Consider the following 23,167-nt stretch of genomic DNA (forward strand, 5'->3'; position numbering starts at 1 on the left):
AAGATTAACGGGAACAAAGACCCGGCTAAAACTCAGATCCGAACAATGCTGGACCAATGCAAGAAAGGACAGAAACGAACTGGGAACATTTCTACAATTGTTTTATTCCCCAATAAAAAAGACACAGGGCAAGACTTATCGCGGATATGCAAGCAAGAATTTACAATGATGGAAAACACTTAACAGTTCTACTTATAAGACAGGCCTACACACTCAGACACACACTCAGATGATTTATTAAAAGACCCCCACAGCCAGAGAGGGAGAGAAGAGCTGGGGGTCGCAGTTCACGTGGGTATCTGCACGTTGAAAGGAGGTAGTGCTGCATGTGCAGCTCGGCCCACAGTCACACGTGTGGGGCTTGTGCCTGTTGAGGAAACTGAGCGGGGCAGACGGAGTCCCAGGGTGGAGATCAGGGTCTCTGAGGATGGATCAGGGTCATCCCTGCTGAGGATGGCGTCGTAACTTTTATGGACCTCCCCGAATGGGGCGGAGGCTCGGTGGAACAGACGTCACTGTCTGCCCTGATTGGATGGGGCTCCCATGGGTCCGCCCTTTCTGGGCGGGATTTCGGCCATGCAAGGAAAACCCCGCCCCCACTCCACGCGTGCCCATACTCGTCAAAAAGAAGTTACAAAGTTTGTGGAAGCCGAGAAGGAACTGCCAGAGATTCTGCCTCGGACAGCGAGTTGCCGGTTAGGCGAGTGAAGTGCTTGTTCAATGGTGTTGTCGATTGGTTTGTTGGATGGTCTTAGATGGTTTGTTGGATGGTCTTAGATGGTTTGTTGGATGGTTCGTTGGATGTAATAACCTACCGAAAAGAACATCGCAACGCACACCTTTGATTCTCCCACTAGACAAAAGGAAGGGACCTGTCTCACATGTACTTAATGGAATAACTGACCTTTGGGAAATCTGTGTTTGAATGCATATGGTTTCCAGATCCATAACAATACATATATATATATATATATATATATATATATATATATATATATATATATATATATATATATATATATATATATATGATAGAGATATGGGGGTAGGGGTGTTTGCAGAGAGAATGTTTTGCCTTATGAACAACACACACACACACACACACACACACACACACACACACACACACACACACACACACACACACACACACACACACACGTGGATGAGCACTTACAACCCACGAGCATGCATGCTCGTTCATGCAGCGTCCTTTGCACCCCTCCAGTTGGCTCACTCCGATTCTGATTCATTCATGCTTCAGTGCCCTCAACAGAGGTGGAGGGGTGGAGAAGCATGGGGATGGGAGAGGGGTGGGAGAGAGAGGATGGGGTCAGAGAGGGGGTATGGTTGGGAGGGAGAAAGAGATGGGTGGGATGGGGTGAGATAGAGAGGAGAGAGGGAGATGGGTGAGAGAGGGGACGGGGGGGAAGGGATTTGGGCAGATGAGACGCCTTGTTTAACGTCCATCCGAGAGATGGCACACATGTTGATGAATCACCCTAGTAGTGGGGCAACTTAGCTAAATATAGCATAACAATTGTGCATTTTGTGAGGAAAGCACCAAATTTGGCACACTAGTAGCCTATCATATTATGAACAGATTTGGATATTGGGCCATCTCAAATTCAGCCGCTGATGGCTGTGGCAGCCATTTTTCACTGCCATCAAAAATTTTGAGATGGCCCAATATCCAAATCTGTTCATAATATGATAGGCTACTAGTGTGCCAAATTTGGTGCTTTCCTCACAAAATGCACAATTGTTATGCTAAATTGCCCCACTATACCTGTGAAACACCAGTATGACAGTTTAGAGCTGGGTCGGGATTTGAACCCAGGCTAGACAGCTTAGAGTGAGCATGCGTACCTCCTGGCTTTCCTGCCCTGATTTGGTGATTCATTACTTGATAACAACTGAAAATATTGTTTACTCATTGGGGTCATATAATTTATTTTGCCTTCCTACCTCCAGTATCGAACTGTTGTATTGCCTTTAATTGAAGGTTGAACAACGTGCGCCAAGTGGCTTCACCAAGCAATCCACAAAACGGCTAAAGAAACTTTCATAAACGAAACGTTTAATTTTTATTTGTATTTATCAGTGCTGAAGTGATGGGCCATATTATGGAAGAACGCACAAAAAGGGGAAATGTCGTGGAAAAGAAAATTTCACATTTTCACATGATAGGTGGGTTCCATCACCTGTTGCACGGCAGAACAACATGCAGCCAACTCATTCAAGTGGCCCCTGAACTTTGTTCAAGTCAATCGATATAGTATTCAGTGACAGTGCGAATATTGTAGAGCACTCGCCAAGTGGCCTAAGCACTCCAACGAAATGGTTGATAAGAAACGGCTCGCTTGGCATGTGATTTGCAATCACCGAACCGTCATATTATACATACACCTCCCGGAGACACCCAAAATGTGAAATATGTATGAATTGGACAAATGAACACTTTTTTTTTAGGAGTCGGGACTGCTGATAAGTTTGATTCTGGAGCCTAAATTTTATAATTAGGCAGAGTTTAAGAGATTCTCAAGGTTATCGCATGTGCGGAAATGAAATAAAGCCACGAACGCTGGTGTCTCTGTGCGTTTATAAGTATTGCAATGTACCCAGCAATTCGTAGCTATGATGAACAGGCATTTGACAATATGAGTGAGGAAAGTGGGGGAATTTTTTTTTTTTTAATCAATCGAAATCGTTGCGACCTGTTCCAAGTTGAGGCATGGTTGAGTAGGCCAAAAGCATGGTGGCTTCAAACCCCAGCGAGGTTACCTAGGAAATGCCTTAAGACCCCAGAGAGCAAGGTGGCCGATGATCGTCTGATAAAGGATATAATTAAATAAGGCCGTTAATTTTCTTCAAAAGGGGTGTTTTAATTAACCCAAACACCCAATTTTCAGTAAATCACTTTCTTGGAGTTTTCTTAGTGTGCATGCAAAGCTTCAGGCTGCTTGGTTTCATGGTTTTGGAGTTATGGAGGAGACACACACTGACACATAGACATTTATTATTATAGATTTCATATCAACTGCCAGGGTACCCTCTGCAAGTATTAAATCTCAAGTGAAATGGAACATTTTTGTTTCCCATCATAGAGTACAGCGTAAGTTAGGAATTAAAAAAAAAAATTGTTGGGAGGAAATGTAATGAATGAAACTTATTTTTTCATATGCAGCACATGGCTGCAAGTAGCATCATTGGTGTAGGCACTGCTGATCGTGCTCCCTGTAGGTTGGAAGCAAGAATTTATAATTTGTTCAGGGTCCCCGGCGATAGCTCGCCAACTCTTCATGAGAGACAACATTGGAGCTTTAATGTTCGCTAACCAATGGTGGCAGATGGGATGCCCAGTTTAACGCCCATCCAACGTACGATGCACACATTGATGAATTTCCCCGCCTATTAAACACCAGGATGAGATTATATAGCTGGGCCCAGATTCAAACCCAGGCGAGACAACTCAAAGGTGAGTGTGCATACCTCTAGGCTATCCTGCCAGTACAGCCCATGAAAGGAGCAAAGTCTTCTTTGTCAACAGGAGCAAGGCTTATGGAAGGGGGGGCAGAAATGGGGATGACAAGAGATGGTGCACTGCTTTCTTGAAGTCCTGGAGGAAAAGGGATGCAGAGCAGCCTCTGGAAGGTGGTTCCATAGATGGGAGAAGCAAGCAGTAAAAGTGTTGAGGTGTGCAGTTGGCCTGAATTTTGGAAGTTTAACCAGAAGGGAATTACTGGAAGAATGCAGGCATGTTGGAGTTGCTGGGGAAGGTAAGAGGACAGAGCAGATGCAGATGAAGCAATGTTGGAGAATCGACGGGAGAAAATAAAGATCACCAACCAGCCTGTGATATGAGAGCAATGGACTCTGTGCTGTTAGGGTGCTCATCACAGGAGATTCCAATAATTTTTATAGTTTTAGATTCCTCAGAATCCATGAGACAGATGTGATGCTGGGGCACCAGCCCATAGCGGAGAGCAGTACTCAGTTAAGCTGTGGACAAAGGTCTTGCAGACCATGAATAGCTCTGATTTCCAAGGAAAGACTTGGATTGACAGAGGATGGTTGTGGATGACTTTGTAGGCCAGCTTTGCTATGTGGTTGGCCCAGAAAAGGTAATGACTAATGGTGAGGCCTAGACGTTCAAGAGACTAAACCTCTTCCAGTGGATTACCAAATAAATAGATAGGTGGGTTCCTTTGACGATCATTCCAGAGTGATGGGATGAGACTGCAAATTTCCAGGATTGAAATGCATATTCCATTTATCAGAGTCTAATAATTTCCAGATTAGTAGAGAGAGAGATGCAGCAGCTGTCTGCCTTTCAGATGGATGGGATACATTACTACACAATGCGGAGTTATCTGCAAAAGGAAAAGAGGGTTTTCCAGAGCATCGGAGAGGTCATATAGATAAGGAAGAAGAATTGGCTCAAGATAATGCCTTGGTGAATTCCAGCCTACATCGAGAGAGTGGAGGAAAGGGTTCTTTTGATGGAAACCAGTTGAGTGCATAAGTTGAGGAAGTCAGAAAACCAGGAAAGGAATCGGCCTACTATACAACGGGCAGAGAGCTTAGCAAGCAAGGCAGGATGCCAGCCAATGTTGAATGCCCAAGATATATCTACCTTCTCGCATGAGAATGGCACAAAGTCCAGTAGGCATTTCAGACATTCTGCCTGATTTTGGGCAGAGACTGCAGTACTGTGATTTGAGGTGAGGGATGAGGTAGAAGGGGAGCATACACCAGAGATGGATCTGACAGGGTGTCTTCATGACTTTAAGGAAGGAGGCTAGTTGGAGAGTTTGGCCTTGATGATCTGTAAGGATCTGGCTTGCCTGAGGATTGACACACAATTATTATGAGCCTTGCAGACGTAACAAAGGTTAACCTCAATTTGGTTAACTTTCCATGCTGATAAAGCTGCTTGATTGCAACCACCTCTCCACAAGATTCAGTGTACCAGAGTTGAGAGGATGCACAGAAAAGTCATGGATGGGAAGGGATAAACCAATGCATGAGAGAAAGTAGATTTTTGTGAAAGTATTCCCAGGTGCTATCAATATCAGGGGTGCTGTGGAGAGAGATGTTGGGTCCAATCCTTTTGTGAGAGGGTAGAGTGAAGTCCTTTCCAATTTGCCTGTGTCAACAGCCATATTTTGCATTATTGAGGTTGCTCTCTTACAATAGCCAGATAGATGTGGGCCTTGACAAGGAAGTGATCACAAGGGGCAATAAGAGAAAAAAAGGACCAAGAGAGATTGGATGCAAAGATAGTCATGACTCATCCAGGAAGGATGACATGCCAGTCTATAAATCTGGGTTTGCAAGTTTACAAATTGGGTCAAACCCAAAGAGTATCAGAAGGCTTTTACTGCAATGCATTGGCTTGTTGTTGTCGAGCCAACACCCAGCCAGTTGGCATGGTGACAGTTGAAATCGCCACAGTTGAGCAACAGAGTTGGGATGGGTGATTACAAGCAGAAAAAAAATAGAGGTTATATAGAGTCATCATTATGTGGATGGTAACCACATAAACAAATACATTGAGTGGTTGAGGAGAGGTACAAGCAGCCAGAGATATTCCAGAGGGCTTGGAGAGGTTATTGAGGACAATGAATAATGAACAATGGGGTGCTTAACACACACAGCAACACCACCTCCAGATGGACTGGGGAGGGGGAGAAGGGGTGGTGTTAGACCGGAACAGAGAAAAACCAGGAAGTGGGACCGAGGAATCGGAAACATCCTGTGAGAGAAAACGTTTTAGTCGAACATAAAATGTTTGGAGCAGCAGTAGCAGCAGCAGCAGTAGCAGCAACCTCAACGGAGAGATCAGAAATATTAGAAGAGACCTCGAAGAATGGCAGATCACACTGTGAGGGAAGGGGGGAGGAGGAGATGAGTTAGTGGAGTGTGAGATTGAGGGGGGATGCGTGGCAGGAGAGGCATGCGTGGTTGGGAATGGGGGGGAGGGGTGAAATGCATCAGGGGTACAGACTGGGAAGCGTTGAGGGTCGTGTGCTGGCATTCTCTGGAGACTGTACTTCTCATCATCCCTAATTTTGATCAATATATAATTTAACAATCTCACAAACACAGTCCATAAATGTTAGAACTGTATCATATAACAACAAACAAATTAATCACACTAACACAAACCTCTCACGAACGTGATTTCTGATTACTTTTCGGGTAGGAAAAGATGCCAGCATAACTCCATTGATAAATAATCCGTTGTCAGGTCGGTGATGCTGCTGCAGTGTCGTCTCTCTTGAAAAAAAAAAAAAAACATCCATTAACACATGACTGGATGGCACAACTTGTGAGCACAGAACTAACCACATGGTTTTCCTTCCACGCTGATGAACCAAAATTAAAATCGATATGATGGCTTTTTGGTTTAATGGTGCATTAACTTACAGCTAGGTCATCTTCTGATCCTTTGTTTGAGGGTTTTTTTTTCCTTCTTATAAACAATGATTCCAATTTTGTGAAAATCGGTGTACTTCTTGCAGCGCCCCCACATCTTTGCGCCCCCACACATTGATATATTCATTGTGCATGACACATTGGTACAACATCATATTTCTGCACATAAAATAGTCTGCAAAAATCGATCAATCTTGCACCTTAATCAACCAAATGAAGGACTCAACAAAATCAGCTTTCACATTTGTGGAGAGGATGTTTTTTTATTGATTAAAATTTTTAATACATTAGCTCATTCATCGAGAAAACGTGTGAGAAAAACGCTATCGTATATTTGCACAGCTGGGAATAGAGAAAAACTTAACATTTTTCAAATCCTGAGATATCTTTAACCTTGAGAAAAAGATTATGAGGATCCACTAATGCCTTTATGACAAGCCCTCACGCCGCATGCGAGTCGAGTTGTCTTTCAAACATGCACGTGAAAATGGCTGCTTGGAGAGCACAGGAAAGCTATCTCCCGCCCGGTAATCCGTCTTTTGATTAAAATGTTGATCTGCTGCTGCACCACAGGAATTTGAGCCATCCATCTACTACCCAAAGCGGCCGTGCCGTCCGCTGTGCCAAGCCCTCACGACCCAATGCGAGAAACTCGACATCCCTTTTCTGTCCTACCTGCCTATGGAGGTGATGTTCACACTCATCCTGACATTAGCAGCATTGCACAGATGTTTGCCTTGATCTGTCTTCATGTAATTTCACCCCAACATCATTGGTTATGGTTTTTGGTAACCCTTAATTTAATGCCCAATTCGATAAACATGATGTTTCGAGAATTTATTTTGTTTTTTACCAATCATCATCACGTACCATTCTCTACAGTCTACACAGTGTAAGTTCTGCCGAAGTAGTTTCTTGACTCGGGTTACAATCTTGGATGGTTTGCTGCTCCGACACAGTTTTAGGAATCGGGTCATTAAGTATTAATCTGTGCTTGCAGCAACAATTGTAACTCGAACAGCACTCGGTAAAGCGCATACCTCTGCCAGGCTGAACAGTTTACGTTTTGCATGCCACTGATAGGCCGGATCTGGATCCCGACCTCCAAAATCTAATTGGCTTGTTCTTGTCACCTACTCAACTCATCCACCAAGTTGTGTCATAACTTGTCCAGAACTTTTTTTAAAATATCATGCTACGTATTGTTTTTAAACCCATCTCTCAAAAGTGGAAGAATCGCTTTAAAAATGCTTAAAAAATTATTGCATCCGATTCATATCTGGATCTTCACTAAGATGGAATCAATTTTGCCTCGTCAGACACCCAACCTGTCCACCAAATTTTGTCCAAATCTGTCCACAACTTTTTGAGATATCCTGCTCACAGACAGACAAACACACAGGGGTGAAAACTGCACCTTCGTCCACCTTCGGTGGTGGAAGTAAAAATTAATTAAAAGTAGAAAATCAACAGAGAGTGAATATAACTCAGAATGATATCCATTGTTCTCATAATATTTATTACATCCATATTATGATGTTTATTTCCAATCATTACCTCCACTCAGACGGAGGTTATATTTTCACCTTTGTTTGTTTGTCTGTCTATCTGTGAGCAGGGTATCTCAAAAGGTTATGTATGGATTTGGACAACACTTGGTGGACATGTTGGGGGTGACAAGGACGAATTGATTCGATTTTGGTGAAGATCTGGATCCGGATACTTTATTTTTTTTAAGTGTTTCTTTACCATTGAGAGATGGGGCTAAAAACGATATGTAGCATGATATCTCAAAAAGTTGTGGACGGATGATGACAAAACTAGGTGGATGAGTTGGGTAGGTGATCGATTTTCAGGAAAAGTCGATTATATTTTGGTTCAGGTCTGAATGCAGATCCAGCCTGTGAGTGGGATACAAAACGTAAACTATTCAGCCTGGCGGAGGTACACACCCAACCGAGTGCTATTCGAGTTTATTTGTGTCATAAGGAAAGGAGTTATAAAGGGCAATATTGTGGTACAAGAGAGAGATGACTTGTTCAGAAAAATTGAAATAGGAATTTGAGATTAAGGAAATGGAAATAAGTTGGACTGATGTGGATAAATAGATCGATTTTTAGGAGAAGTGAGAGGCAAGCGATGGACATAATTGGATGATAATCTAGGGGGAGAGTGATGTATAGGGAAATGAGTGGGAAAATAGTGGAGAGATGAGCTTTCTGAGAGTGTATTATGAAAGTAATGGATGAGGACAGTGGGAAATGTCACAACAGCAATGGGGTTGCAAGAAGGGGCTTCTCATTCCAACATCAGATTATTGGCTGCTTTGTTTAGTAATAATTGGATGGATCACTTTGTTAAACAATTAAAGGAATTGCAGCTTTCATTATATAGAATGAAGATCTGTTGGTCTTTGATTGTAATGGAAGCAGCAAAGGCTCTGAACCCAAGAGAAGGAAGATCATTTGATTCTGAGCCAGGATCGATAAAGATGATGGTCGAGAAAACAATTTTATTTGACAAAGGAATACGTTTCCTCTACTTTTAATCTTTCTCGGCATCCCACAAAGGAAAGTCAGTGGAAAGGATTCAGAAAGACAAAATCTGAAGGGAATAAGATGGAGGAGTAAGCACAGACATACATTGTTCTCCTGGTTGTGATTTCCTGAACCGGGCATTCGATTGTACAACGACCCTCAGTTGCTTCGGTGGTGTTGCTGGATCTGATTGAGAAGTAATCTTACCCGATATCTAATTGGAGAGTTACCATTCACAAAGGCTCATGAGGCTGTTGCAGCAGTTAGGGCAGGAAGAACCTTAATGGGTGAAATGTCGTTACCAATACATTTAACACGGAAAAAAAAAAGGATTTTCGCAACTCCCAAAGGAATGCTCTTGCAAAAGATCTTTGATTGTCACATGAGATCTTTGACGTTTACAAATAAGCACAAGCAGATGGGGCAACTGTAGCGTATTGTTTGAATGCAGAAATTAGGAGGGGGAGGGGGGAAATAAATATTTTATCATGAGAAGTGCATGATTTATTTATTTATTTATGTATGTATATGTATATGTACAGTATGTATGTGTGTATATGTATATGTATGTATGTATGTATGTATGTATGTATGTATGTATGTATTAATTTTCCTCTTTTTTTATGGGGGCGGGGGGGGGGGGAGGATCCTGGACAGGCACTGCCGATTTATACATCCAGTTTTAGTGCCCATCCCAATAAGTGCTGAGACGTTAACAATTAATCACAATGTGTGGAAGGTGTTACGGGTATACCAGACAAGACGCGGGGCATGCAAAGTGTCCACTTGCTGAAGATCATTAATGAGCCGGTTGGGTTTTTTACTCGCAATATTATTAACAGCATGGCAATAACCCAAAGACCTTCTCAGTTGACATAAGCTTACAAACCAAATCATTAATACTTTCACTTTTAGATACACACACACTCGTGTGCAGCCTTGAGGCCGCTGGTTGCATCATTGGTTAGGGATGCGGCTATGCCGCTGATGCAGTGCCCCTCTTACCACGACACTGGTGCTCATTTTGCCAACCTTGGAAGGATGACAGGCTGAGTCAACCCCACCTGGTGTTAATTCAGCAGCTGACGGGGCTCCAAATCAGGACCCTAGGATCCCAAGCCAGCCACTCTAACCGCTAAGCCAATGCCAGGCTTCACGTTTCGATGTACATACATAAAGCTACAACCCATGGTAAGTTCGTCACATGTCGTTTTCATTCAGCTACTACCTTATCAATGTGCTGTAATATTAAATGTACTGTAATATTAAATGTACGTATGTTTTGATGTGAGATGCTCTTAACATAATCATATTTTATGATGCTTGTTAGCTTTAAGTGTTCTTAATTTATTGGCTTTTGAAAATTTCACTTCATCTTTTTATTCTTATCAAGCCAGAATCAATTTCCTTTCCTTTTCCATACATTTGCATGATCTCCTGAGCCTGTACTTTTAATGTGTCCTGCATGTCTCTTTTATATTATGAGATCAGTAGTATGATAATCCATCTGTACTTCGTTTAATGGTGGTAAAGAAAAAATATTTTTGGTGAAGACCTCCTGATGTCTTTTCGTAGCCATTTGTGCCAGGCTCTTACAGCATCCACACTTGTGACCCTGACAGGTACAACTCATCAACGACGCTTACTTCTTCGTGGTGGACGCTATCTTTGGCTCTGGTTTCACTGGTCAAGTGCTCGAGCCTTTTGTTAACGTGATAAACACGTTGCAGCAGCTTCGGACACCCATCATTAGCATTGATATACCATCTGGTGAGAAATCTGTCTCCAATGCCCACGTTTTTACATTTATTTTTGGATTAAAAAAAAACCTGTTGAATTAATTTGTTCTGGGAAATTTGGCTCAATTAATATGTAAGGCAATGTAATTTTCCCTCCCTCCCGCCCTCTCCATGATGTAGCAGAGAAACTTCAGGTTCTAGCTTCAAAACGATGGCTTTTTCCTCATTTTAAAAAATAGCATTTGGAGAATGTTTCAACACACATCAACCCTGCAAACATTATAACCACCGGTCATACAATTCCAGAATTATAACTGAAATAAAAATGGTGATACTAAAAAATATATCAATTGTGAAATGATGGAAAATGGCACTGATGCTAAAACAGATGTGGCCAAGATTTTCCTTTTTATTGAATCGTTAAATAAAATATTTAATGACACATCTGATAAACCTTCATTGTAAAAATTCCTGGCACAATGTATTCATGATTATGTTGATTGATATTTATGAACAATTTCAGGTGAAGTTGCAAAGATGATATTTTTAGGTTCAAAATGGCAACTTCCAAACCTGGTTTGGTTTCTCTTCAATGACAAAAGCCTTATTTCTATGTTCATTCCACCATAACTTAGACATATATAAATACAGTTGATGCTTCTTCATTTATTGACAACACCTCTAGTGCTTATTATCTCGTTAAAATTAACCAGTTTTTCCTGTAATAATAAAAAGGGTTGTGATAACAAGAGAAACAGTTGCCCACTAGAGTCAGACAAAAGACATATAATGCCTGAAAAAAGTTTTATTTTTATGATTTAAGATGATAAACTCAACGAATCAGAGGTCGACCAGACAATGAGGTACATTTCATAAATGCCAACTAGGCAGCAGTCAAAATTCGATATTTTGGACTTTAAGAAACCAGTTGGACCTGTCTGCTGTTTTAAAGTACAATTTTGTCATGGATTTTGTCTTCCAAATTAAATGTCTCATTTCCTCAACATCTTTTTGCACTGTGTGGGCACCGAGCAATACAAATGATTAAGTAAAAGCAATTGGGATGCAATTACTTAAAGCAATTCCAATAACAATTAGGATCCAAGTCTTCATGGAGGACACAGTTCCAAACCAAACCTTAAAATGGGACTGCAGATTTTACATTTAAATAAAAAGATGTGTAGGTATTAGAGATGGTAAAATGTATATCAATAAATCAAGGTAGTATGTTGGTAATGGACATGGTAAAGAATATATATTTATATATATATATATATATATATATATATATATATATATATATATATATACACTAATAAGTGTGTGTGTGTGTGTGTGTGTGTGTGTGTGTGTGTGTGTGTGTGTGTGTGTGTGTGTGTGTGTGTGTGTGTGTGTGTGTGTGTGTGTGTGTGTGTGTGTGTGTCAGTGTGTCTCTCCATAACTCCAACATCATAGAATCTAGCAGCCTGAAACTTTGAATGCCGACAAAGAAAACTCCAAGGAAGTGCATGACTGAAAATTTGGTGTTTGGGTTAATTAAAACACTTTTTCATTATATAGAAATATATGTCCCTTTTGAAGAAAATTGACGGCCTTATTTAATTATATCCTTTATCAAGTGATCCTCGGCCACCTTGCTCTCTGGGGTCTTAAGGCATTTCCGAGGTAACCTCGCTAGGGCTTGAAGCCACCATGTTTTTTGGCCTGCTCAACCATGCCTTGTCTTTGAACAGGCCGCAACGATTTCTTCACGATAAAGTTTTTTTTTCACTTTCCTCACTCATATTATTGAATGCCTGTTCACCATAGCTACGGATCGCTTTTGTAAGTGCTATAGTTTTCAAATTAGGAGCTTGGAGAGATTTCATGCATTATATGATACAAATTTCCATGATCTACTCACACGGACTAATTAAAGTACATCATCGAAATATTATTTCGGTTTTGAGGATCGGATATCGTCCGGCCGAAATAAGTGTCGAAATCTGTTGTGAAATCACATAATTTAAGGAAATAAGTTTTTTTACTAAGCCAATATACCTGTTTACTTTAAGCAAGCAAGGCTATTGTCCCTCCTCTATATATACACAAGAAAATGTGAAATTTCCAAAGCATTAAACATATCTTTTTCGACTGTTTGGAGAATTATATTGAGTGAACAAAAAATTTTGAAACGTGCAAAAATTAACCAGCTTCATTGAGCTATATGATTTAATGCATTCAATGCTAGACTTCACACCCTGTCCCCCAGAGAGACTTCCTATCCATAGCATCTGCCAGATGTGTGTGTATATTTTCGGAGGTTTCATGAGGTGCTCTACAGGGAGTCAAAGCAAATCTGGTAAAACTAAAAATAAAAAAAAACAAAAGTGGACATAAAATAAAGTTATGTTTCTGTGGATCCCGAACCGATGAACCACATGACACATGCACAGACAAGCAGGCAACATGGTGGATTTTCTGCAATGTTTATTTCATGGGTGATTGAACTTTAAGATGTCTCCAGGGTTGATCTGCATTAAGCAGAAACTCTTTTGTGGATAAAGTCATTTTATTTCATTAATTTATTTTATTTCATTAACTGCTGCATGCTCGGTGAAGACTGGCTTTAAAGTTAAAGCATACCATCCTTTATGGTATGCAGCGACAGTCTGGCCAACCGTTTCTCTTCAACCAGATCATTGGAGTGCTTGCATGAGTGCTTAAGCCACTTGCCAAGCACCCATTATCGATAGCGGTACCACGCCACATCCTTCTGAGCAAATCGTTCAATCACTGCGGATGCTTTTTCCGCTCCACATCACCCTGAGCGAGTGGTTCGTGCTCCGTCATCCGGAGTGAGTGGTTCGTGCTCCGTCACCCGGAGCGAGTGGTTCGTGCTCCGTCACCCTGAGCGAGTGGTTCGTGCTCCGTCACCCTGAGCGAGTGGTTCGTGCTCCGTCACCCTGAGCGAGTGGTTCGTGCTCCGTCACCCTGAGCGAGTGGTTCGTGCTCCGTCACCCTGAGCGAGTGGTTCGTGCTCCGTGACCCTGAGCGAGTGGTTCGTGCTCCGTGACCCTGAGCGAGTGGTTCGTGCTCCGTGACCCTGAGCGAGTGGTTCGTGCTCCGTGACCCTGAGCGAGTGGTTCGTGCTCCGTGACCCTGAGCGAGTGGTTCGTGCTCCGTGACCCTGAGCGAGTGGTTCGTGCTCCGTCACCCTGAGCGAGTGGTTAGTGTGCCGTCACCCTGAGCGAGTTGTGAAATAACACTCGATTTCTGAGCCTTTGCCGTATTAATGTGTTTTCTAAATTTCCGAGCCAAATTGTTTTTCCACCCGTTAAACGCAGCTGTTTATAAAGAATAATGTTTGTGAACATATCCCTGAAACTTCTATATAAATGTAATGTTGTTTGTCGATGAAAGCGACTCAAGGTTTCTGGGTTGTATACAGTAAGTACTGGAGTTGGTAATTACATTGACTCCAACCTGCCGATTCCCCAAAAATTGCTGATAACGACCAAGTGTGTGTGTGTGTGTGTGTGTGTGTGTGTGTGTGTGTGTGTGTGTGTGTGTGTGTGTGTGTGTGTGTGTTGGTTATTATCTCCATGTTATCCCCCACCACTCACTCTCTCTTTGTATCCTATATATATATATATATATATATATATATATATATATATATATATATATATATATATATATATATATATATATATATATATATATACACGTATATATATATATATATATATATATATATATATATATATATATATATATATATATATATATATATATATATATCTTTGACCCATTCTTGCTCTACCCCCTCCCAATACAGTGTAGTTCCCTCCTCCTGCATCTCCTCTCTCTCTCTCTCTCTCTCTCTGTCTCTCTGTCTCTCTGTCTCTCTGTCTCTCTGTCTCTCTGTCTCTCTGTCTCTCTGTCTCTCTGTCTCTCTGTCTCTCTGTCTCTCTGTCTCTCTCTGTCTCTCGACATATCTGGGCAGGGTTTGTCTCCAGACGTGTCCGAGCAGTATTCGTCTCCGGACTTTTCTAGACGGGAGTTTGAGTTTGTCTCCAGGCCGTGTTTATAGTATGATCGGTAGAAAATGGATTTCAGACATTATTTTGTTTCCATCTGCAGTGTTATTCTCTGCAGAATCATTTTGATGAGACGGTATGAATTGTAATTAACGCTCCACCGCACGTCTGCCTTCCCTTCCTCTCACCTCACACTGTCTTCCCTTCCCCCACCCCTCCTTGCTCCCCCTCCCTCCTTTCCCCTCCACCTCTTCACTCTCCCCACGCTCTCTCCCACCCATCGCTCCCTCTTCCCCCCTCTTTTTTTTCCTCCTCCTGTTAGTATTACTGTCAGCGAAGCGATGCGTGGTATTTGCTATTGAACAAATAAATAATTTAAGGTGGTATGTAGGTTTTAGAATAAAAATTTTTAAATATATATTTCAAGGTGATATGTTAGTGCAGGTGATGAGCCTGGTGTTGGCATAGTGGTTGGCGTAGTGGTTAGGGTAGTGGCTTGGGATCCAAAAGGTCCTAAGTTCAAGCCCCGTTGGCCGCTTGAATTAATACACACCAGGGGGTTGACTCAGCCTGTCATCCTTCCGAGGTCGGCGAAATGAGTACCAGTGTACTAGCCCGGTGTATGCCCCGGTTATAATAGGTGTACCATATCCCTATGTCGTAAGAGGCGACCAGGGTTGCATCAGGAAGGGCATCCGGCGTAAAACCTGTGCCAAATCATTATGCGGATCATAACGGATGATCCGCTGTGGCGACCCCTAACGGGAGCAGCCGAAAGAAGAAGAAGAAGAAGAGAAGATGTTAGTGCAGCTGAGGGGTGAAGTATATATAAATAAATAATTCAGAGTTGTGTGTTGTTTGTGGAGATGGTAAAGTATACAAAAATAAATAGTTCCCAAAAACATATTCCACAATTGTGTGTTATTCTTTTCGATAAATGTTTTTCAAAAATTTGGAATTGTAATTGTGTGTCCCATGACTTTTGGCTCCAATCTCCAAACCATTTGACTTCCCTCATGACCAAATATTATTACATACATGTGCTGATAATGAAAGAAATGCGTCACCATGTTCGAGTAGAGGCTCCGGACGAACGGCCATGACCGAAAATATATTCCTCAAGTCTGCAAATCCCCTGTGGAGAGTGGAACTTTATAAGTATTGAACTTTTCCGAAAATATTGTTTTTATTTTCTTTTGCCAAGCTGTTGTTGTGTTGTAGGTACTTGGATCGGTACTCGCATCCTTGTTATTGATAATCTTTTCAATGCTCCTGCATGCTGCATATTATTCACCTTTTCCCTTCCCTTGTATCACAGGATGGCCGGTGGATAACTTTCCAGTTGATGGTCTCAGTCCGACTGTCCTGGTCTCTTTGGGAGCACCCAAGGTCTGCTCCCAACATTTCTCTGGAAAATACCACTTTGTAGCTGGACGATACTTGCCACCAGACATCCTCAGAAAATACGAGCTTAACCTTCCCGATTACCCAAATGTGGACTGTGTCGTCTCCGTACTCTGATCAGACCATGGTATCGTGCAAATAAGTTGGTGATGAAAGTTTCACTTCAATCGGCTTGCCTATTCACATGCCCCTCCATGATTTGTGCCATGTTCTTAAAACGATCGAGTCCCATGTTTTTACATGTTTAAAACAAAAAACAACTTTCTATTATTTTGCCATGTTTCTCTGAGTAACAAGGAGTTTCAAGAAACAGAGAAAGAAAAAGACCAATCACTCCTTTTGTCAGCCAAATCGGCATTCCATGTACAGGTTGTCCACAAATTACCATTCCAAATTCAAACCATAATAAAAAGAAAGTAATGAAATGGGATACAACGATGCGGTTTGCTGCACGTGAAAAGACATTTCCTAAAGTTTTATTGACTTCTTATTTTGATTCCAGGTGTCTCCTGTGATACGTGACATCACATTTATTTCAGAAAAAGTACATTGTGTTGCCTGGTTTATGGAGACCAAATCAGCAACATGGGTTTTACAAAACTTCAGGATTACCCACGGAAGGCAGTCACCATCGAGAAAAATGATATGTGAGTGGAAGAAAAAGTTTATGGAGATCTTACAGAGAAAGGGGGCAGGCACAAGTGGTGCCACCCAAACCACCAGCTCATGCCTGGTGTTGGCTTAATGGTGAGGGTGGCAGGCTTTGGATCCTAGGGTCCTGAGTTCAAATCCCGCTCAGCTGTTGAATTAATACCAGGTGGGGTTAACTCAGCCTGTCATCCTTCTGAGGTTGGCAAAATGAATGCCAGCATGCTGGTATACTCTGGCGGAGTGGCAACCTGACCAGGATTGTGCCCAACAGCCAAGGAGACTGCTTAAGCAGCACCAATGCTCTGCACAGAGTATGGTCCCAATCTCCTCCTCCTCCACGAGTGGTGAGGATATTGAACACTTTCGTGAGTCGTTCCAATAAGTTCATTCGGATTCAGATGATGATCTTGACAAATCCTGTAAGACTTTTGGAAATGTTATTTCATTCACAGCAAACTGCCTCATTGTATCCTATTTCATTGTTTGTTTTGTTACGGTTTCAATTAGGAACGGTAATTTGTGGACACACTGTACATCAGTTCTTTTGTGATCCATTTAAATAAACTGTTACACAATTGACTCAAAGTACTTCCCATGAGATCTACCTGACATCAATGCAAACATTTTAACATCTTTTAATTTGAAAAACATTTATATTTCATTTCTGGTGAATTAATGTACACAATGTGAAGCATAAGTGATTCCACAAACTACTGTAACTACAAAATGATTCACGATATGCTCATTTTGTGGAGACAGTTTGTTTTTTTCAATCGGCTTTTTGGATATTTGAGTCCTCGGTGGGCTTTTGACTTTTTTTTTTGTTTGATGACGTTGCTCTCGTAGTTACACTGCCAGCCCTGCACGATTTTACACACCAGCCTAATTATTAGAATTGTGACTTTTCTTTTTCGTGACTCACTGTTTTGTGTTGAGAGAGGTTTAACACGGATGTTTATGACCTTGTGTTTTCACTGGTAGATGGCGTGCCATCATGCGTCAGCGATAATGTGTGCTCTGTATTTGGTGTTTATCCAATGTTCAGAAGACAGAAATAATGATGAAGATTTCAGTCACAGGGTGGATATGGAAGAGGGTGGGGGTGTCCAGGAGTCCGTATATGCCTCCACCACCCATTACCCCACACTTTTCTTCAACAGTAATAAAAAGAAAAACTCATCTGTCATTTTTGGCGGGGGGAGGGGGGCATTTTCTACTCTGTTGTTTATTGTCCTTCCTTTCAATTGAAGCATTAATTTTGTTGTGAATGACCTTCGTCGGCAGGACAGGGACTTTTCTCCCCTTTCGGCTCCCTCCAGGGCAGAGCTCTTGGCTTGGTGGTTCCGGGGTCTGACTATCGATCCCTCATAGCCCTCACTATCATAGCCGGCCCCACCAACGTCACCGATGACGATTTACACCCATCCCCTCACCTCTAACATTGGTTCAAGCCCCGACCGGTGGGCGGAGCTTCCACCTCCCCCCCCCCCCAAATTGCAGCAACGTGATGCTTCTGGTCGAGGCGATGTCAATGTCACCTTTTTGCCACCTAAACTTGTGGAAATGGCCTAGTGTGGCACAAAAAGGGAACATTAAGACAGAAAACTAAGAAATAAAACATCAAATAAAGGCTCGCAGGAATGGGGGATTTTAGACACACAACAGTCTGACGTTTATAACTCTACAAATTAGCGACACATATCTAAATGACATTTAATTACTTCAATGCTTACTCTAAACATTCAATAATCTGATGTTTCTAACTATACTAATTAGCAACACATATCTAAATGACATTTAATTTCTTCAATGCTTACTCTAAACATTCAATAATCTGATGTTTCTAACTATACTAATTAGCAACACATATCTAAATGACATTTAATTACTTCAATGCTTACTCTAAACATTCAATAATCTGATGTTAATAACTATACTAATTAGCAACAGATATCGAAATGACATTTAATTACTTCAATGCTTACTCTAAACATTCAATAACCTGATGTTTCTAACTATACTAATTAGCAACACATATCTAAATGACATTTAATTACTTCAATGTTTACTCGAAACATTCAATAACCTGATGTTTCTAACTATATTAATTAGCAACACATATCTAAATGACATTTAATTACTTCAATGCTTACTCTAAACATTCAATAATCTGATGTTTCTAACTATACTAATTAGCAACACATATCTAAATGACATTTAATTACTTCAATGCTTACTCGAAACATTCAATAATCTGATGTTAATAACTATACTAATTAGCAACAGATATCGAAATGACATTTAATTACTTCAATGTCTACTGTAAACATTCAATATGGAAATAACTATATCGTCACCCTCATAACAAAAGTGCCTGTCATTTTTTCCAGTTTTTGAGATTTTCTGCCTAAATTGCTTCTTGTGTCAATTGCCACACGTATCAAAATGCCTAAGTCATTGGTATAATTCCTAAGTCTAAGTCATAATGAAAATGCCGAAGTCATCATGAATAATTGCTGCAGTTTTTTGTGTTTTTCTCAAAACTGGAAAAAATGACAAGCACTTTTGTTATGAAGGTAACGATATTACACTAAGCACTAGCAAAGGAACCCGGTGTTGCCCGGCAATGCCGGGTCCCTTCTCCCACCCTTCTCCTTCCTCCTCCCACCCAGTTCCCTTCCTCCTCCCACCCCTTCCCCTGCCCCTCCCTCCTCCACCATCCCCTTCCCTCTTCCCACCTCACTCCTCTCATGCAGACAGCTACATATAACTTTCAGTTCAGAGCACCCTGTTTTTTTTAAGTTAGCATGAATTCTTATGTGGCCCTGACTTTTCTGACATAGTCAAGTGGGCCTTGAGGTGAAATATTTTGAGAACCTCTGCTCTAAATGGTAAGGGGTCTTAAGGGTTTTACAGGTCTTGGGAGTCAATAGAGTCTTTGGGGTTTGGGGGTCTTTAGGGTCTTTCAGGTTTGGAGGTCTTAAGGGTCTTGGGGTTCTTCAAGGGTCTTCAAAGGTCGAAGGGATCTCAACAGTCTAAAGGGTCAAAAGGTTTTCAAGGTACACTGCAATAGTACGTAATTAAGAGATGTATGTGTAGTCAGGGTGTTACCGACGTTCAAACAGTACGTAATTAATCGACATATAGTCACACAGCTGCACAGGCAGCTTCACAGATGGATGGAGTCATAAGGGGTCTTCAAGGTCTTAAAGATTTTATGGGTCTTTGGAGTTTTTAAAGGTTGAGGTGGTGGATGAAAATACCCTAAGGACAATCTCTGGGTCAGACTTGGTCTGTGTGCCAAATGTGGTGGTTGTTGGTCCAGCGGTCTTTGCAAAAACATGAACATACAGACAGATGACAAAATTTTATTTACAGTACCGTACCAGTCCACCCACTCCCGATGGGAGTGACAGAAAGGGTTATGTTATTATTCTTTCTGGGGTATCTAGATTACAGTGGACGTGATAAACAAAGAATGCCTCAAGGATGTCGGGATTCCTCCAGATTTCTTTCAGTTTAGTGTTAAACAGCAGTACCGACCGTTTAAAAAGGTAATAATACATGTTTGTGCTTGATCATATTTTTTACTTCTTGTAGGCCTCTTCTTTTCTCCCTCCTTTTCTTTGTGGGCTTTCCCCACGAAACGCCACGATAAGCGATTTTTACACACGCGCCGTTTGTTCAAGGACGAAAAAAACCCTTGGGGAGAGGGGATATTATTAGTATTAATATTGTTTTGTGATAACATGAATATTGTGCTATTATCATTACCTCCGCCCACTGAAGGTGGACAGAGGTTCTGGTTTCACCCCTGTCTGTCTTTGTTTGTGAACAAAATATCTCAAAAAGTTGTGGATGGACTTGGACGAAATTTGGTGAAGAGCTTGGATATGTGACAAGGACGAAATTATTAGGTTTTGGTGAAGATCTGGATCTGGATCCGAGAATGTCATTTCTCACCATTGAGAGAAAGGGCCAAAAACAACTTGTATCAGGATATCTAGAAAAAGTGGAGGGATTTGGACCAAACTTTGTGGACAGGTAATAAAGGAGAATTTATTCGATTTTGGTGAAGATCCAAATCTGGATTTGATAAATTTTTTGAGTGATAGGGCTAAAACGATATATAGCACGATAGCTCAAAAAGCTATGGACGGATTATGACAAAACGAGGTGGATGAGTTGGTTAGGTGACAAGAGCAAGCCGATTAAATTTTAGTTCAGGTCTGAATCCAGATCCGACCTATCAGTGGGATACAAACGTAAACTAATCAGCTTGGTGGAGGTATGTGCTCTACCGAGTGCCCTTCGAGTTTTTAATATTGTTGCGGTTCTCGGAACTGCATGCATCCAACATAAAGTGGTCCCAGGACAGTTATTCCATAAATATACGTGTAGATAGTCCCTTCCCTTTTGTCTAGCGGGACAACAGGGGCGTGCGTTGGAAGGATCTCAGTTTGGTTTGCTTACATTTCTTCTTCATTTCATTTCTAACTTCATTCCTCCTCTTCTTTTCTGATTATTCCTGAGATAAATCTGAGCCACGTGTGCCCTTCCCTGTGAGATGGGTCCTCAGCAAAGGCCAAGCAGGCATTACGCTGGACACCCCTCCGTAGAAAGCACACTCAACACGACGTCCACACTGCATGGAACACGTACCGAGGAGACGGAAGAAACAGCACCTTAGAAAGGGTGCTCAAACACCACATGAGCATCGACAGCACAGAGCTCCCGTCCTCAAACGATCCCTCAATCGACGCCGATAATAGTAAAACAACAACCACGCCACGTTGTGCATAATATGGGCGGCACGTACTTTTCAACCCATTTCTGGACTAGCTATATCGGCATTCTTTTTTTCCCCTCCATTTCTCCATCTGACGTATCTTTTATATCCATTTCATTCTAAACCTCCATATAATTATTATATTCGAGCGTTCCCCTCAATATCTGACACATATCGTGTTGGCCCAACGCACACGATCGCAGAATCGGGCGAATGCGCACGCTAACCACGTGGGCCATGGGAATGTGCTCGAAGGCAGACCAGCGCTTAGCTCGTGACACCTTATTGGACACATCTTACTGTCTGTGCATGGGTTCGCCATAACATCATACCTTCAGTCCTCGCTGGCGGCCATGGATGTTCCCCATGGACGGCGAATGTCTTCTCGCCTCTACGGCCAGCGAAGCTGCGATCGGGCGGAGGCATGTTGTACAGCTCGGGCCACGTGGCGCATACGGAGCAGGCACGTTGACCAGCGCTGGTCAGGTGAACCTGAGCAGACATGCGGGACCTTCGGCCAGTCGTCAGGGCACGGCCTGGGGGTTCTTGCAGGGCGATTCATGGCGCGGAGTTCGGCGTGGGCAATTCATATCATGTCATGGGGTCGGAGTGAGACGGTTTCATAGCGCGGGGTCACCTTGCCGGAAGTGGAATGAAGCGGTTTCCTGCCATCGCGGCCGGGTCACGCAGGGGGTCGGGGCCAATCAGAGCGCCCGATTCGGGTGATAAAACCGCTTCGGGGTGGCCCCTCGCCCCGTGCCGCGGGGCTTATAAAGGTCTGAGCGGAGCCTTCAACCGCTCTCTCTGCCCTGCCTCACCTCCCGCTCAAGCTGGACTTCGACTCCGCCTACTGTCGTCATCACTTGGACTCCGCCTCCTCTTTCCCGCCCACACAACGCTGACTCCACCCACCCACCTGGTCCTGCCTACCACTCCGTCCACTTGCTCTGACTCCACCCTCCCAACTCAAGCCCCTCCTTCACGCCAACGGTCTCGACGCTAGCTGCCCGAAGCAAGAGACAATGCGCCAGCTGTCAGGGGGGTACTGCACCATGGAGCATTCCCCCCAAACGTATTGGTGGCATGTTCGGATAATCAATTATACAAAGGTACCGAGAGACCATAGCCTCAACTCCTCCCCTGTCTTGTCTTGCTGCAATATCTCCCCTTCATCAGGTTTTCTGTGTGTGTGCATGTGTGTGTGTGTGGCTTGGCACCTGTCTATACAAGTAAGCCTGCAGAAGATTATTATTATTATTTTCGGGTTAGGTCTGCTCTGCATCCGCTTTCATAAGTTGGTCGTTTATTGCGGCACCACACCTTTCTTCCCTATCCCTGCTTGCACACCCCAATAAATCTATTGATTGTACCACATACTTTTCCTCGCCCCATTGTAAATGAATTATTATTAGAAATGTTCCCTGCTCGTTTTTGTTCTTTCCTTCATTGATCCAGCATGGTCCGAATCTTAGCTTAACCGGGACATTATTCCCAACGATCCGTTCCTTTTAGCCGGTACGTCCTTGGCAGTGTCGCTCGGCTGCATCTGATCCGGTAAGGTGATCCGGTTCGGACAAGGCGTAC

At 42.4% G+C, this 23,167-nt stretch overlaps 1 protein-coding gene across 3 annotated transcripts in view; it reads left to right on the forward strand.

Moving 5' to 3' along the window:
* The window catches only part of YJEFN3 (YjeF N-terminal domain containing 3), a 135,240-nt gene extending 117,260 nt beyond the window's left edge, over positions 1–17,980 (forward strand). For 2 of the 3 annotated variants that reach the window (XM_085896326.1, XM_085896328.1), the window contains 3 exons: positions 7,015–7,128; positions 10,601–10,748; positions 16,058–17,980. In XM_085896326.1, coding sequence (XP_085752452.1) covers positions 7,015–7,128; positions 10,601–10,748; positions 16,058–16,260 — 465 coding nt within the window. In that variant the 3' untranslated portion in view covers positions 16,261–17,980. The remainder of the gene's footprint in view (positions 1–7,014; positions 7,129–10,600; positions 10,749–16,057) is intronic. The other variant, XM_085896327.1, reaches the window with a different exon arrangement.
* The last annotated feature ends 5,187 nt before the right edge of the window (positions 17,981–23,167 follow it).

The sequence above is a fragment of the Eptatretus burgeri genome, chromosome 9, assembly GCF_056783735.1.
Source record: "Eptatretus burgeri isolate ZD-2024b chromosome 9, Ebu_testis_v1, whole genome shotgun sequence".
NCBI classification, from domain to species: Eukaryota; Metazoa; Chordata; class Myxini; order Myxiniformes; family Myxinidae; genus Eptatretus; species Eptatretus burgeri.